Genomic DNA, 14048 nt, shown 5'->3' with positions numbered 1-14048 from the left:
TAACACATGTGGGCGCTGTTTTGACTCAACGGAAAATGTTCACCCCCGAATTGTACAATTTTAACAAGCAGAACAGTTAACCTCTTTCGGACATGTTTTAATGTAAAAAGAGCAAGTCTTTTTTGTAAAAGCACCTACAAACTACAAATCATAACATATTTCTTCGCTTCTGTTGGTAATTTAAAAAGATCCACTTATTTATTTTTGTGTTCTGGTTTATTAGATACAATGAAATAATTACACACCACACAAGCAAATCACCAAAATTGAGTCATTTTATGACATGTAATTAAGAAATAATCATAGCTGCATACACACAAAATAACTTGATAATTTTTGTTTAACTTTTGAGCAATGTTTACAACAGCAGTTCCCAACGCGGGGTTTACCAACTGCTAATAGGTCTACGGGGTGGTTTTAGGGGTCATGAAAACAAATATTTCGAGGTTTAAAAGTTATCACACAAATGTGTGCTTAATCACATATTGAAAAAATGTAAGCAGAATTGTTTTAGGTATATGTTACACAAGTATATGCAAAACCTGGTGTTTTAGTACATTGGGAACCACTGGTTTTCATCTACACGAAAACATGCTTATTTTAATTGTGTGAAATGCAGTTATACAACCAACATATTGAAATAAACAAAGTGAATGATAAAATGTGAATTGGAGTTTTTTTTGACACACACAAACAACTAAGCTTCACAATCAATAATATCAGTGCTACACTTACAAAATGTGACAATGTTAAGTTCAGTCTACAATATTTGTTCACAGTTACAGAATACACAGTATGTTTGTTTTTGTAAACTGAGTGCTGAAATATAATGGAACTTTTCACTTACAAAATATTGCCCAAAAGACACACAATTTGCAAGGCAGTAAACAGGTTAGTTCAATGTCATAATTAGCGTATTTAATTTTCATGGTAATTTTTGCAAAACATTGCAAAGTATTGAGTAAAACGCTTCTACAGTACAACATAAAAGTGGGGTGAAGGTCGTGTGGATAATACATTATTGTGAGAAACAACACAATGCCACCGCAGGGTTACACAGCCCGTTAACAAAGATTGGAACATTGATTCATTTGCATGTACATTTATTGCTTCACTATGCAAGTTAGGAATTCTCGCACAAGCAAAACATTTGCAGACACATCTCATGGAAGCAGTATTTTTGAAATGTGTTATTCTAGCCAAAAAGCTGTGCAAAGCTTACATTTGTGTTATCAGTGTTATGAAAAGGCCACAATAAACTATATCCTTACCAACATGCATTCAAAAAGGAACAAGAAATCTGCACTATGATTTTTAATTTATCTGCACTAAATTTAACACATCTTGCTTTTACCACTTCTATAGATGGAGCAACAACTCAAAATGTTTGTATAAAAGACACTTTTGTTAGCAGATAAATTTTACATTACTTAGACATAACAAGTTTGCAAGAAACCCAAATTGAATACTTTTTGAAACTTTGAATGCAAACCCTCTAATCCTGCATAGTATAAGCATACTGAGAACTTGCCCTCTTGCTTCGGTAAATCATAATAAAGCAACCGACCATGATACCCACAATCAACATAGCAACAGAGACCCCAACTACAACCCCGGTGCTAACACCCACTTTGCCACCGGATGGGGCAGGGGGTGGAGAGGGCTGTTGGCCTCGAATGAGGTCATCCTGGGTGTTGAAGTACTCAGAATCAGCAGCTATTTCGGCATTCTGCAGGAAAACAAAATGCCTGTACAAAACTGAAGGGTTGCCATATAGCAGCGGTCACCAAACTTTTTTCATGGCGGGCCGAACAAAATTAAAAATAACATGCGAGGGCCACATAGGTTACCAGCCCTAACGCAGTGCTGTTCAAAAGGTGTCCGCTAAGCGCTTTTGCAGGACAGGAGTATATATAGTCTTCTTTAGAGTCAATGCTGTTGTCAATAGTAAAATTGTGTTGAAAGTAATATAATCTTCTTTCTTGCAAAAACTCATTTATTTCATCACAATTAACAATACAAAGGTGTTTGTTCACGCACAATTATGAAGGTATGGACGTTTTAGTATTATCTGTGATGTAACAAACAGCCTTTGGATTATTTTTATGCATTTTGTGAAACTAGGTGAACTTAATCCTACATATTGTCACAGAAATACTGTTACTTTAATTTATCATTCAATGGTTAACCAAAGCTTCAGTTTTTTCTAAAATATGTATAAGATTTACACTAAGACCAAATACTCTCGCGGGCCAGACGAAATGACGTTGCAGGCTGTAGTTTAGTGACCCCTGCCATATAGGATCAAATGTAAGCTATTACAATTGGTTCTGTGCAGAACCCTACAATATAACAATTGTTACAAGCAGTTTTTAAGTTTATAATTTTCATTGCATGGATTGTACCAAGTAAATAAAATTATACTCTTGAAGAAAGTGTTTTCACTTTGGTATTGCCAATTTTTTACCCCACCCAAGTTAAGGTAAACCTATGTTTTAATTTTACTCACAGTTTTAGACAAAAATTACAAAAGCAAAACTGTTAAACGGAAACAAACCGTATTGAAGCGAAGAATGAATTCACCGCCTTGTACGGCACTTTTGACATCACTGATAGCTTGGGCAAGACTAGGCTGTGGCACCATTTCAACAGAATCACCTAGATTGGAGATTGGTTAGGTATTTGTTATAAATAATTGCAAGTTTTGATGTTCGAGGACCAAGTGTTGCAACATTTTAGTTGTAAAAAGTCTGTTGGCATTTTTGTACTGATGACAATTTTTAATAATTATTAACAAATTTCTTACACCTTTTACATTTTTACATTTATTTATGCCCAAGTGCTGCAAAATTTAGTTTTAAACTTTCTCATACCTTTTACATTGGGAACACCAAGGAGTGTTACTCCAACATACACATATGTAACATTTGTCTTTGATTTTTGATCTGGTTCCTGAATAACAGTGTAAGGAGTTTTGGGCACCACTCTTGTTGGCAAGACTTTGGAATGTTCAAGAGTAGCTGAGACCACTGCCTCTGAAATTTGCAATGGTTACATATTTAAGTTGAAACCAAAACTTTGGATGACATGATTAATTATCAATTGATTGTTGTTTCACCATTTGCACACTCCCAACTACTTCACTCATTATGTATAACATTGTATGTTATAGCGCCCATTGTGTTGTTATTTTATCATCACACTTTAAAACTAGAAGAGTGGCTTTCTGATATACTTCCATTTTATATATTCTATACGATATTTACCAATTTACTATACACATCATTTGATCTACACATATGATTGTTTTTGTAAACAAAAACTAATGGGTCCCCACACGCGTGTTTGTGCGGATTTACAGTAAACAAATGTTGCGGTGATTTTTAGATTGTTAAGGACAAATTTTTAGAAAGCATCAACCCAACAATAAAAAAAATTTGTTTGTATTCTTTTTGCACTATTATTGTCATGTAATTACAAAAACATTAAAAAAAAACGCAACAAATACTTTAATTTAATCTCTTGCTTTGACCCAGATATTGTCATAACAAATTGTTTTTCATTTAACTTTGTTTCGCAAAACGAGTACCATTGACCTGTAGTAACCTCTCAGGGTGCACATGCCAAACGACTGTTTGACCTTTTGACACCGTTTTCAATAGCACGCAGTCCTTGAGGTTCAACAATACCGTTAAGCCTAATTTATACATGCCTTGAGTATTGATTCCTAAATTGATTGTCAAAAAAACGCTATGATATGACGAAAGAAAGTGAGCCGCTGGGTAATTCGGGGTCAACTTCTGGAGGATCAAGGTTAGATTAATAACTAACATATGTCCAAATTTGAATAAATTTGAAGCACTCTTTCTTTACCAAACGAGCGTTACAAACCAGCGTTAGACAGAAAGAAGAAAAAAAAATACGGACAAAAACAATATGTGTCCCCTTCAGGGAAGGGGACCCATAATAAACTACAACATAGGCTTACTTGAGAAATTTGCAGGGCTTGCTTTTATCATTGGATAAACATCATTCGGAAATTTCAAGATAATCTCAGTTTTTTGTGACTCGTTAAAGCACTCTGTAGCATGGAACACATCGGAATCCAGAATTCTCGGGTGGTAATCAAACATGTCAAATTCATAGTTGTACGTCACATTGTAGTTAACTGTGCCATTGTTTTGCTAAAATTTTACAATTAGTTGAAAATTGCTGTTGATACCTTATTCAAAAGATAGTCACTTTTTATAATAACCACAGTCATATTCATTTTTTGAAAACGCAAACGTAAATGACACAATAAACAATAGATGACAATAGACTATTACCTGGGATGTATAAACTTGTTTCATGCCCAATGGGGTGATCATTCCATTAAATTCATCAACAGAATTATAATAAGTGTCCTGAACCCAAGCAGCTGTTCCGTTGAAGTAAAAGTCATGAGCCAACTAGTAAAAAAATTACATGTCGTTACTTTGGTTCTACAGCTAAGTACAGCAGAACTCAACATGAAAAAAACAGTACTAACAGGAATCATACTATACAGGCCTTTTGAAGGCATTATACCAAATCAGCCAGTCACCAAACATTCACTATTACAGAAACTGTTAACACATCATCATTATTAGAGAAGATTGATCTGTATTTTTTTATCAGAAACAAAAATAAAAAAACTTTTCTGTACGGTTAAAATTGGAAGCCATGTCCATTTTTTGCAGACAAAAGGAATTAAAATTAGTTTTTTTTCCAATACACTAATTCCATTTTACTTAAATTTCTATGAACCTAATTCATAGTAATAAATCACTTAGCATCATAATGCCCAATAAAAAGCTTCATGGAAAAAAATAGCCAATGCTTATGATACTTACAGCAACAGTGTTTGCTTTCCAACAGTGACCCTTATATCCTAGAAACATTGTAACGCCACAGTATGTTGCATTTGCCAGTGCACCAAAGTGATTAGGAGCTATCATTGATACCTGAAAAAGTACAGCAGATTGCAGCTTATAACAATCAGAAATGAAATTTTGGGTTCCAATGCATGTTTACTAGCATTTTAAAAATATGATTTTTCTCTGCCCAGGTGTTTAGGGCGGGTCCGGTGCGCCAGTTGTTGCTACTGCCCTGAAGTTTGCTTGCAAGACTAAAGTAGGTAAAGAACCATGACAGAAAAAGATCAACTTACCAGCGAGCTGTTAACAACCACAGTGTCCTCAAACATAGAATCTGGTGGTATGGGCTTAATGTCGCATAAGCCAGTAGCAGGATAATACATGTACTGAAGTCCATCTTTGAAGTTGTGAATTCTACACAAAAATATGGTTTCGATTGAATTCACATTGATATTTTTGTCTCTTTTGCAGTTAATGCTTTACAACAGTGGTAGGCAACCTTTGTTACTGTAGGGCCCAATAACGATTGCCAAATTTAGATCGCGGGCTGCACCTGTGTGCTACACAAGGTGATTTTTCTTTGTTGCTTACCAAATATGCTTAACTACAAGTAAAATTCTCATTAGATTATATCCACAAATTGCCAGGTCGCAGAAAAATAGCATCAGGCGCATTAATCTGTTAAAAAATATATAATAGTTTTTTAGTACATTTGAAATCCAAGCATGCTGGCCACACAACCTTTAATGAAGCAGGTCGCAGGTTGCCCACTCCCGCTTTACAAAATCATTCTAATGTCAACAAAAATTGTGTTGACTGGCCATGTCTTATAGCAGAGAGAATGTTGTTTGCAGTTTTCTTACGTGTTCATATGTGGAGTATTAATATTATCTCCAGTTATGTCCACTCTCAGCATTTTGTTGTCATAGTCAAAATATTGGTAGACTTGTTGCAAATACGATCCCATAACCACTTCCATGCGCAGTTGCATTTGAGATGGGGGATCAGGAGCAACTGGTACATCTTTTCTTCCTGGATTAAATGGAGAGAATGACAGAAGATAGCATTACCCATACAATATGTTTCTAATTGTGTTGCCTTATTTTGTTACTGTTAGAAATGCAGATTTACATGGACTGATTCAGGTGTGTTGAAACTTTCAGCTGTGATATGTTGGAAATGTGTTAAATTGAGAAAAAAGACTAAAAACAAGGTATTAATCCACATTCATACTGTTGTAGTTCCGCTTCATGTACTGTCCTTAAGGCAGTATTCGCGTACGCGCATTCCACAGTCACGTGATTCGTTAATTGTACCGCATTCATTACTATTTTGCTTGTGGTGATTACTATTCGTGTGTGCTATGTAAATTGCCAATTATCCAAGCTATAAATGCTTGTTTCATTTAATCGTTATTCATTCTATTTTACTCTTCGAGCGAACAATACAAAGAAATACAACAGAGTTAATTGGCGACGAGGACAGGATCTACCAACTGAACGAGTTATACGCAGTTTGGTATCGAAGATAGTTCTTTCGAAGATGGAGAAAATTGCAAAGCTGATGCAAGAACAACTACAAGAGCAGCAAAGACGCCATGATGAACAAATGAAGTTAATTCTCGCCTTAGTTGAGAAAGCCGGTTCCAGTCAAAACGCTGCACCTTCCGTTGCTACGCCAAGCTTTGCCTCATTCGACTCAACATCGGAGCTATGGGACGACTACTGGTCGAGGTTTACAACGTTTATACAAGCACATGCTGTACCAGAAACGAGGATGGCTCAAGTTTTTCTCACCAATCAAACCCCTGTGACGTACAAGCTTCTATCCAATCTGGCTGGTCAAAGCTCTCCAGTCAAGACTGTGAACGATCTTTCAATCAAAGAAATTGAAGGTTTCATGAAGGAACAGTTCGATCCGAAAAGGTTTGTTATACGGGAACGCTTTAAGTTTTGGAGCAACATGCAACGCAAGCCCGGGGAAACAGTGCAAGAGTTAGCTGCACGCATTCGTCACGATGCAGGCACGTGCGATTTTCCTTCAATTAAAGACCCGCTGGACGAAGCGTTGCGTACAAGGTTTATTTGCTCCATAGGTAATGAAGCAGTGCTAAAGGCAATCTTCAAAATCAACGCCGATGAGTTGACATTCACACGTGCTATTGAAGTTGCAATGCAAACCGAAGACGCTGCAAAGGTTGCAAAGGAAACCGTGTATGGAACTCGCGGATCGGTACACAAGGTACGGGATGCAAAGAAAGGTTTTAGTACGTCCACACCTACAATTGACAAGTTTAGAAAGAATACAACTTGTTACCGATGTGGAAAACCTGATCACCTGGCACCCGATTGCCGCTATAAAAGAGCCACTTGCAAATTCTGTAAACGTATAGGCCATTTGGAAATTGTTTGCAGAAAGAAACAAGCGTCTGTTTTGCCAGTTCAACATGTAAATTCGCTACTTTCGATGAAGCCAGAAGCAGATATTAGTCCAAAACTCGAGGTAACCGTCAACATAAACGGTAAAGCTTGTCTGTTAGAGATTGACACAGCAACAAGCGGAAATTTTATTTCTGTAAATTTCTGGAAGAAAATTGGGAAACCGAGTTTGAAGGAAACCAATCAGCGTTTCAACTCTGCAACGGAACATCTGGTGCCGATACTGGGCGCATTCGAAGCTGAAGTCAAACATAGGACAACAACATGTAGTCTTACGATGTTTGTTTCCGAAATGCCGCATTTAAATTTACTTGGTCGATGTGGAATCGAGGCGTTGCGCATATCATTGGACAAGTTACTTTATCGTACCGACGATAAGGTAAACGTATTATCTGACGCCAGCAACCAAGCAGACGCATCATTACAACGTGCTTGCAAAAAGCTTTGCGAGGAATATCCAGACCTTTTCAAGGAAGATTTGGGGTGTTTGAAGGATTTTGCACTAGAAGTAAAATTCACCAAAGACGTAAAGCCTGTTTTCTGCAAGCCAAGGCCTGTTCCATTTGCTCTACAGGATGACGTCAATCAAGCATACGATGCTGGCATCGCAAAAGGTATTTGGACTCCGGCAAAATTTAACGAGTGGGGGACTCCAGTAGTTCCTATACGAAAGACACCACTTCCCGCACAAAGTAAAGCCAAGATACGAGTGTAACCCGCAGTTATCTACACACCGCCATCCACTTCCTCTTCCAGAAGACTTGATGCGCAAGTTGCGTGGTGGTTACGGTTTTACAAAGATTGATTTAGCTGATGCCTACAACCAAATCCGGTTGGGACCAGAGAGCCGAAAGCGACTAGCTATTAGTACACACCGTGGGGTGCTACTGCAAAATGTTTTACCATTCGGTATAACATCTGCTCCTGGTTATTTTCAATCAATCATGGAAGAGATTACAAGCGATCTACAAGGTGTTACAGTTTATCTTGATGATCTTTTAGTTAGCGGATCAACGGCTGAAGAGCATGTTTACAATCTTCGCCAACTTCTTCAACGGCTTAACGACAAAGGTCTACGCTGTCGTTTGGAAAAATGTAAATTTGCGTTACCTCAAGTGGAATACTTGGGTCATATTTTGTCAAAAGATGGCATTTCCAAAGGTTCTAAGGTGGATGCCGTTATTAATATGTCATCACCAAAAGATGTCTCAAACTTACGTTCTTTCCTTGGTTCCGTTCAATTTTACAGCAAGTTTCTGCCATCACAATTTTCCAGCGTTGCAGAACCACTGTACAGACTTACGCGGTCAAACATCGCATGGGAATGGGGTCCAAATGAGCAAGCTGCATTTTGCAAAATGAAAGAATTGCTGTCAGCTGAAACAGTTCTGACACATTTTGACCCTACTTTACCTATAGGGATTTCCTGCGATGCATCAAATGTTGGAATTGGAGCAGTTTTGTTTCACCGCTATCAAGATGGAAGCGAGAGACCAATTGCCAACGTATCCAAATCACTAACTAAAAGCCAGCGCAACTACAGCCAAATTCAGAAAGAGGCTCTCGCTATAATCTTTGCGCTGAAGAAATTCTACCAATATATATATATATGGTAGGAAATTTATTCTACTGACAGACCACAAGCCACTGCTGGCATTATTCTGTCCTAATAAAGCTACGCCTGCTCTAGCTGCAAATCGCTTAGCAAGGTGGGCACTTTTTCTTGGCCAATTTCGCCATTGAATATCGAAAGACATCGCAACATCAAAATGCCGATGCACTCAGTCGGTTACCAGTTGGTGAGGATGCTGACTTCGACAGGGAGGAAAGTGCACATGACACCGACACTGTTTGTGCAATTACCAGTCTTAGTTTACAAGTGCAACCCACCGATTCGGCGTTACTACGAAAGGAAAGTGGAAAAGATCCAACCTTATCCAAAGTCATGCGTTTTACGAGAGAAGGTTGGCCATCTACTATTGCATACAACGATCCAGTTGCAAAGTTTCGCAAGGTTATGGATTCGTTGAGCACCAGTTATGGGTGTCTACTGTATGGTTCACGGTTGGTTATACCGGAATCACTTCGTTCTGCTGTTCTCCAGATCCTTCATCAAGGACATTTTGGGATTCAACGAATGAAGCAACTGGCAAGAACTGCAGTCTATTGGCCAAATATCGATGACGACATTACTGTTCTTTGCCACAAGTGCCAGACTTGTGCTGAACATCAAAACGCTCCGCCAAAGGCACATGTACATCCGTGGATGATGCCGGAAAAGCCACATCGATCACGCAGTTAACTTTCTGGGAAGTAACTGGCTTGTGATGATAGATGCTCACTCAAAATACCCGTGTATACACCAAACGCAATCTATGTCATCGAGAACAACTATGGAGTTGTTGGAACAAGATTTTGCCCATTTCGGTTACCCTCATACTATTGTTTCCGATAATGCGCAAGCTTTTATGTCTGCCGAATTTCAAGACTTCTGTAAACAAAGGGGCATCGTTCATCTGACCGGAGCTCCGTACTTTCCTGCTACAAATGGCGCTGCAGAACGATTAGTGCAAACTTTCAAAAAGGCACTTAAGAAGTCTTCTAAACCTCCTAAAGAGGCGTTGCAAGAGTTTCTACTGCAATACAGGCGTATTCCAAACGCAATTCGGGCGAAAATAGATACTCTGTTGCCTTCGCCAGCACACCTGATGCAACGTAAGCAAGTGCAAGCAACACGAAAACCAGTGAACATCAATACTTTCAACATTGGAGACCCATGTTACGCTTTGTATCTTGGTCCAAGACGTACCGAGGATGCTCGCTGGGTGCCTGCCACGATTATTAAACTGTGTGGAAGTCGTACCTTTCATGTTAAAGTTCTTCCACGTGGTCCAATTTGGAGACGCCATATCGACCAACTATATCGATACGCGTCCGACGAGGATTTGGAACCGGGAGCGGAAGAAAGTATTCCGCAGGCTCCTACTGCTGGTGCAGATTCAGACATGCCACTGAATCGTAGCTCTCCTTCATTCGGTCCCGACAATCCACGACGAACTAAGAGGTCGCGTAAACCTCCCGAGCGATTTCACTTCTAATCTGAGGAGGATTCTGATCTTCGAAGGGGAGGTGTTGTGGTTCCGCTTCATGTACTGTCCTTAAGGCAGTATTCGCGTACGCGCATTCCACAGTCACGTGATTCGTTAATTGTACCGCATTCATTACTATTTTGCTTGTGGTGATTACTATTCGTGTGTGCTATGTAAATTGCCAATTATCCAAGCTATAAATGCTTGTTTCATTTAATCGTTATTCATTCTATTTTACTCTTCGAGCGAACAATACAAAGAAATACAACACATACCTTCGCATACTATGTCTCCAGGCAAATCAGGCTTCCACAACTCCTTTGATGTGGAATCATGGTAATCATAAAACTTGTATGTGTACAAGTGGGAACCAGTTGTGGTGCTATCTACTGTGGCCTGAGAATAAATGTTATGTACTAACTAAAACAGGGGTGCACAACCTGCAGCCCTATGGCGATCGCGGCAAAAAGGTTGTGCACCCTTGAACTAAAGAATTTTATTTTATACACTACTTTGAAAAACAAGGTATTTTTACTGTACAATACTTTTTAGTATTTTTTTTACAACCAAATTTTTTAAGACAAAACTTGACAAATATTTTCATGTTCTTATTGGTTAAAACTTGTTTGGATGTTTTAGTATTTAGCTAAAGTCAAAACTTAACACAGCTTGATACAGTTTTAAACAATACAATTTTTCAACAACGTCAATCAAACTTTCCCAATATATATTTCCAGGAAGTAAAACTGAAACAATGGCTTACATTGAGATCGATTCGAACCGGTGCATTCTGTCCAGCGGGCATGCTCCAATTTTGACTGCTGAAATAAATATCGAGCTGATATGTCAAGTTACCATCTTCATGTGAAAGACACATCTGATAATGATCAGTCTGGATACCATCAATGACAGCAACACCCTTTAAAAAGTAAACTTAACTGGTTATATGGTGGGCAAGAAATAAAAAAATGGTTCCATATAGGAAATATATATGCATGATTTCAATGTCAGTTACTTTTATGTGCTTTTTTCTTCAACTACTGCACTTTTAAACAATGTGACAGTAATCAATTTTGTGCAGTGTGTGCACAAACCATCCAGCCTGTAATACTTTAAGGTAAAATATATATGCACTTTAATACTTTTTCTTAGAGTTGATTTCATTTGCAATACATGTATATAGGTTTGAAAATTAAAACTGGTACAAATCACAGAAAAGTAATACAATATTTTACTAAATCTAGAATATTAACCTACCATGCTGGTTGCATTGTAACCTGAATTCCACACAAAAGGGTATTTGACAAACTGTGGTCCTTTTTCAGCGTGCATTCCTATAAGTGACACACTACCCTGGGTTCCATTGTAATCTGCCACAGAACATGTGTTCGCCAGTTCTACATGAAAAACACATTAGTAAGATAATTGCAGATCATTTATTTTTAAAGTTAAGATATTACCATCCACGGTGAACACTTGGTTGAAATTGTAGTCATATGACATTTTGCTTCTCATTGTGGCTTGGTCAAGATACAAAAATGTTTGGTTGTTCACATGGTCATAGTACTCGGTTGCATCCAATGTTTGGTTCAAATCTGTAAAAATTGTAAAAAAGCTTTACAATAAAAATGCAAATGAATATGTTGTTGATTCAGAAATATTAGTCGAGTATTGCTTATATTACAAAATTTTCTTTATATGTATATATACCAGATTGGAAAGTTTTATTTTTGCGCGGAGGATATTTTTTTCGTCAAAATAATGGGATTTTTGCGCGGAATTACAATTTTTTGCGTGGATTGATAGACTTTTGATTGACAGGTGGATATAACAATTAACGCAATTTGTATGCAACGCTTGCAAGACTATCCAGCCGACAAAAAGAACAACTAAATAAAGTAATAAACATGACAAATCTTCAGTTGTGCTCTATTGCGCACGCAGCTGCTAGATTCTACAATTTTTCATTTTCATAACGATTCAAACATTTTGCTGATTTGTTTCGTGGGGATAGTTTATGATTGCCAAATTGCTCTTAACTGTTTTTAATTATTTGTCACACAGAAAACATTATTTTATGCAACTTGCCCAGCCGACAGTCACTTTAATAGTCAAACTACATCCTAAAAAAACAGATAAATGTACTTTTAACATCTACGTTAGCGAAATAGAAATGTTATTTCAAGCGTGACGATTGGTAAGTTTCGATGTGCTTGACTGATTTACGTGGATTGTTGGCAAAATAAGGCTTGTGATGACATGACACTTCATTGTGCAACGAAAATATAAAATTTTAAACAAAGTTTATCATAGTTACTTACGAAAGCTGTGCTAAGTTGCGCGGACAACATTTTGTTGCGCGGATTACACATAGAAAGCCTAAATTTGCGCGGATTACAAGGGGAAATCCAAAATATTGCACAGAGGATTTATCCTTTCCAAAGGCCATTCTTTCCAATCTGGTATATATATATTCACACAATATGAAAATTTCGCTTCGGTCATTTTTTGGACCTAACTTTAGACACATACATAGAATTGTTTTACATAATGGCTTGATAAACACTTATTTCTCAACTTAAAGTACATTAAGTCACCAACATTTTTTACAGCCTGTTAAGTTTTATTCTGTAAGCTTCCTAGCTACATTAAAATCTTCTTTCCCCAAGACAAAAAGTACAACAAAACCAATAACGCTTACCATCGACTGAAATCTGAATTTTGTAATGAAATTTCACAGAATCCAAATAAGGAAGTGGCACTTGAGGAACTCCAGTAATATTTGGGCAAGTGAGTGCACAGCAACGTGCAGTACAAAGCAATAAAACCGATGCCACAAATAATAAGGACATGTTTTTATCACATATAAACTGCACAACAAAATGTAATCGTCCCTAAATCTGAAATTCATTGCACAACATAAAGACACATATATGTTCTGTACTGTTATAACTGTTACAGACCATTTTTATGTCAGGTTTAAAATTTAATACAATAATACACAAAAAAACAAGACAAACAACAAACTAACCACATCCTTCAGAATTCAGATTTAAATATTACAAAGGTAAGTTTCGAAAACAGTCTTGCTGTAAGTTTCGAAATCAAGGTTTGACTCAATGGGCGTTTTGTTTGCCCGACCAATGCCACTTTTTCCAAAAATATTCTAGAAAAAGGTCGTCAACAGTTTATAAGATCAGTAAAAGAAGTTTAAACTCAAAGTATTGCAACACGATTCGTTAAAACCGGCTTTGTAAACTGCGTATGCATCTCACGACGAGATTTTTCTGTTAAGGACTGAGACACCCTGAGCCAAAAGACTTACGTAGAAATTCGAGTTCCGTTTTCGATTGTTTGGACACATGATTTTTAACACGTGACCCAGGCAGACACCAAAAACTCGTGATCACGACTACTTATAAACAAACTCGTTAGTGGTCACCTATGAAACAAATGATGTTGAGGTTAAAGCAGTGGTTCCCAACCTTTATCGACGAATTCCTCCCTTAACATTTCAAAACATTTTCATTTCTCCGTACTAGACCGCATAGTAACTCAGAAGCTAAATCATACAAAGATATTTAATATGGTATATATCTTCACAGGTTATATTTCCTCCCCGG

General features: G+C 37.5%; 1 protein-coding gene across 1 annotated transcript; it reads right to left on the bottom strand.

The window, feature by feature from the left end:
* Positions 1-194: 194 nt before the first annotated feature.
* LOC145232874 (uncharacterized) lies at positions 195-13354 on the bottom strand. Its single transcript, XM_080097548.1, has 13 exons — positions 13127-13354; positions 11886-12020; positions 11683-11822; positions 11189-11344; positions 10701-10821; positions 5762-5930; positions 5192-5312; positions 4875-4985; positions 4329-4451; positions 3989-4184; positions 2874-3035; positions 2558-2658; positions 195-1729 (listed from the first exon to the last, which is right to left on the bottom strand). Exons 1-13 carry the CDS (start codon positions 13275-13277, stop codon positions 1496-1498), a joined length of 1920 nt encoding a protein of 639 aa, XP_079953674.1. The 5' UTR covers positions 13278-13354; the 3' UTR covers positions 195-1495.
* Positions 13355-14048: the final 694 nt, after the last annotated feature.

This window comes from Phallusia mammillata, chromosome 6 (assembly GCF_965637545.1).
Source record: "Phallusia mammillata chromosome 6, kaPhaMamm4.hap1.1, whole genome shotgun sequence".
Taxonomy (NCBI): domain Eukaryota; kingdom Metazoa; phylum Chordata; class Ascidiacea; order Phlebobranchia; family Ascidiidae; genus Phallusia; species Phallusia mammillata.
This window is presented reverse-complemented; position numbering and strand designations above follow the sequence as displayed.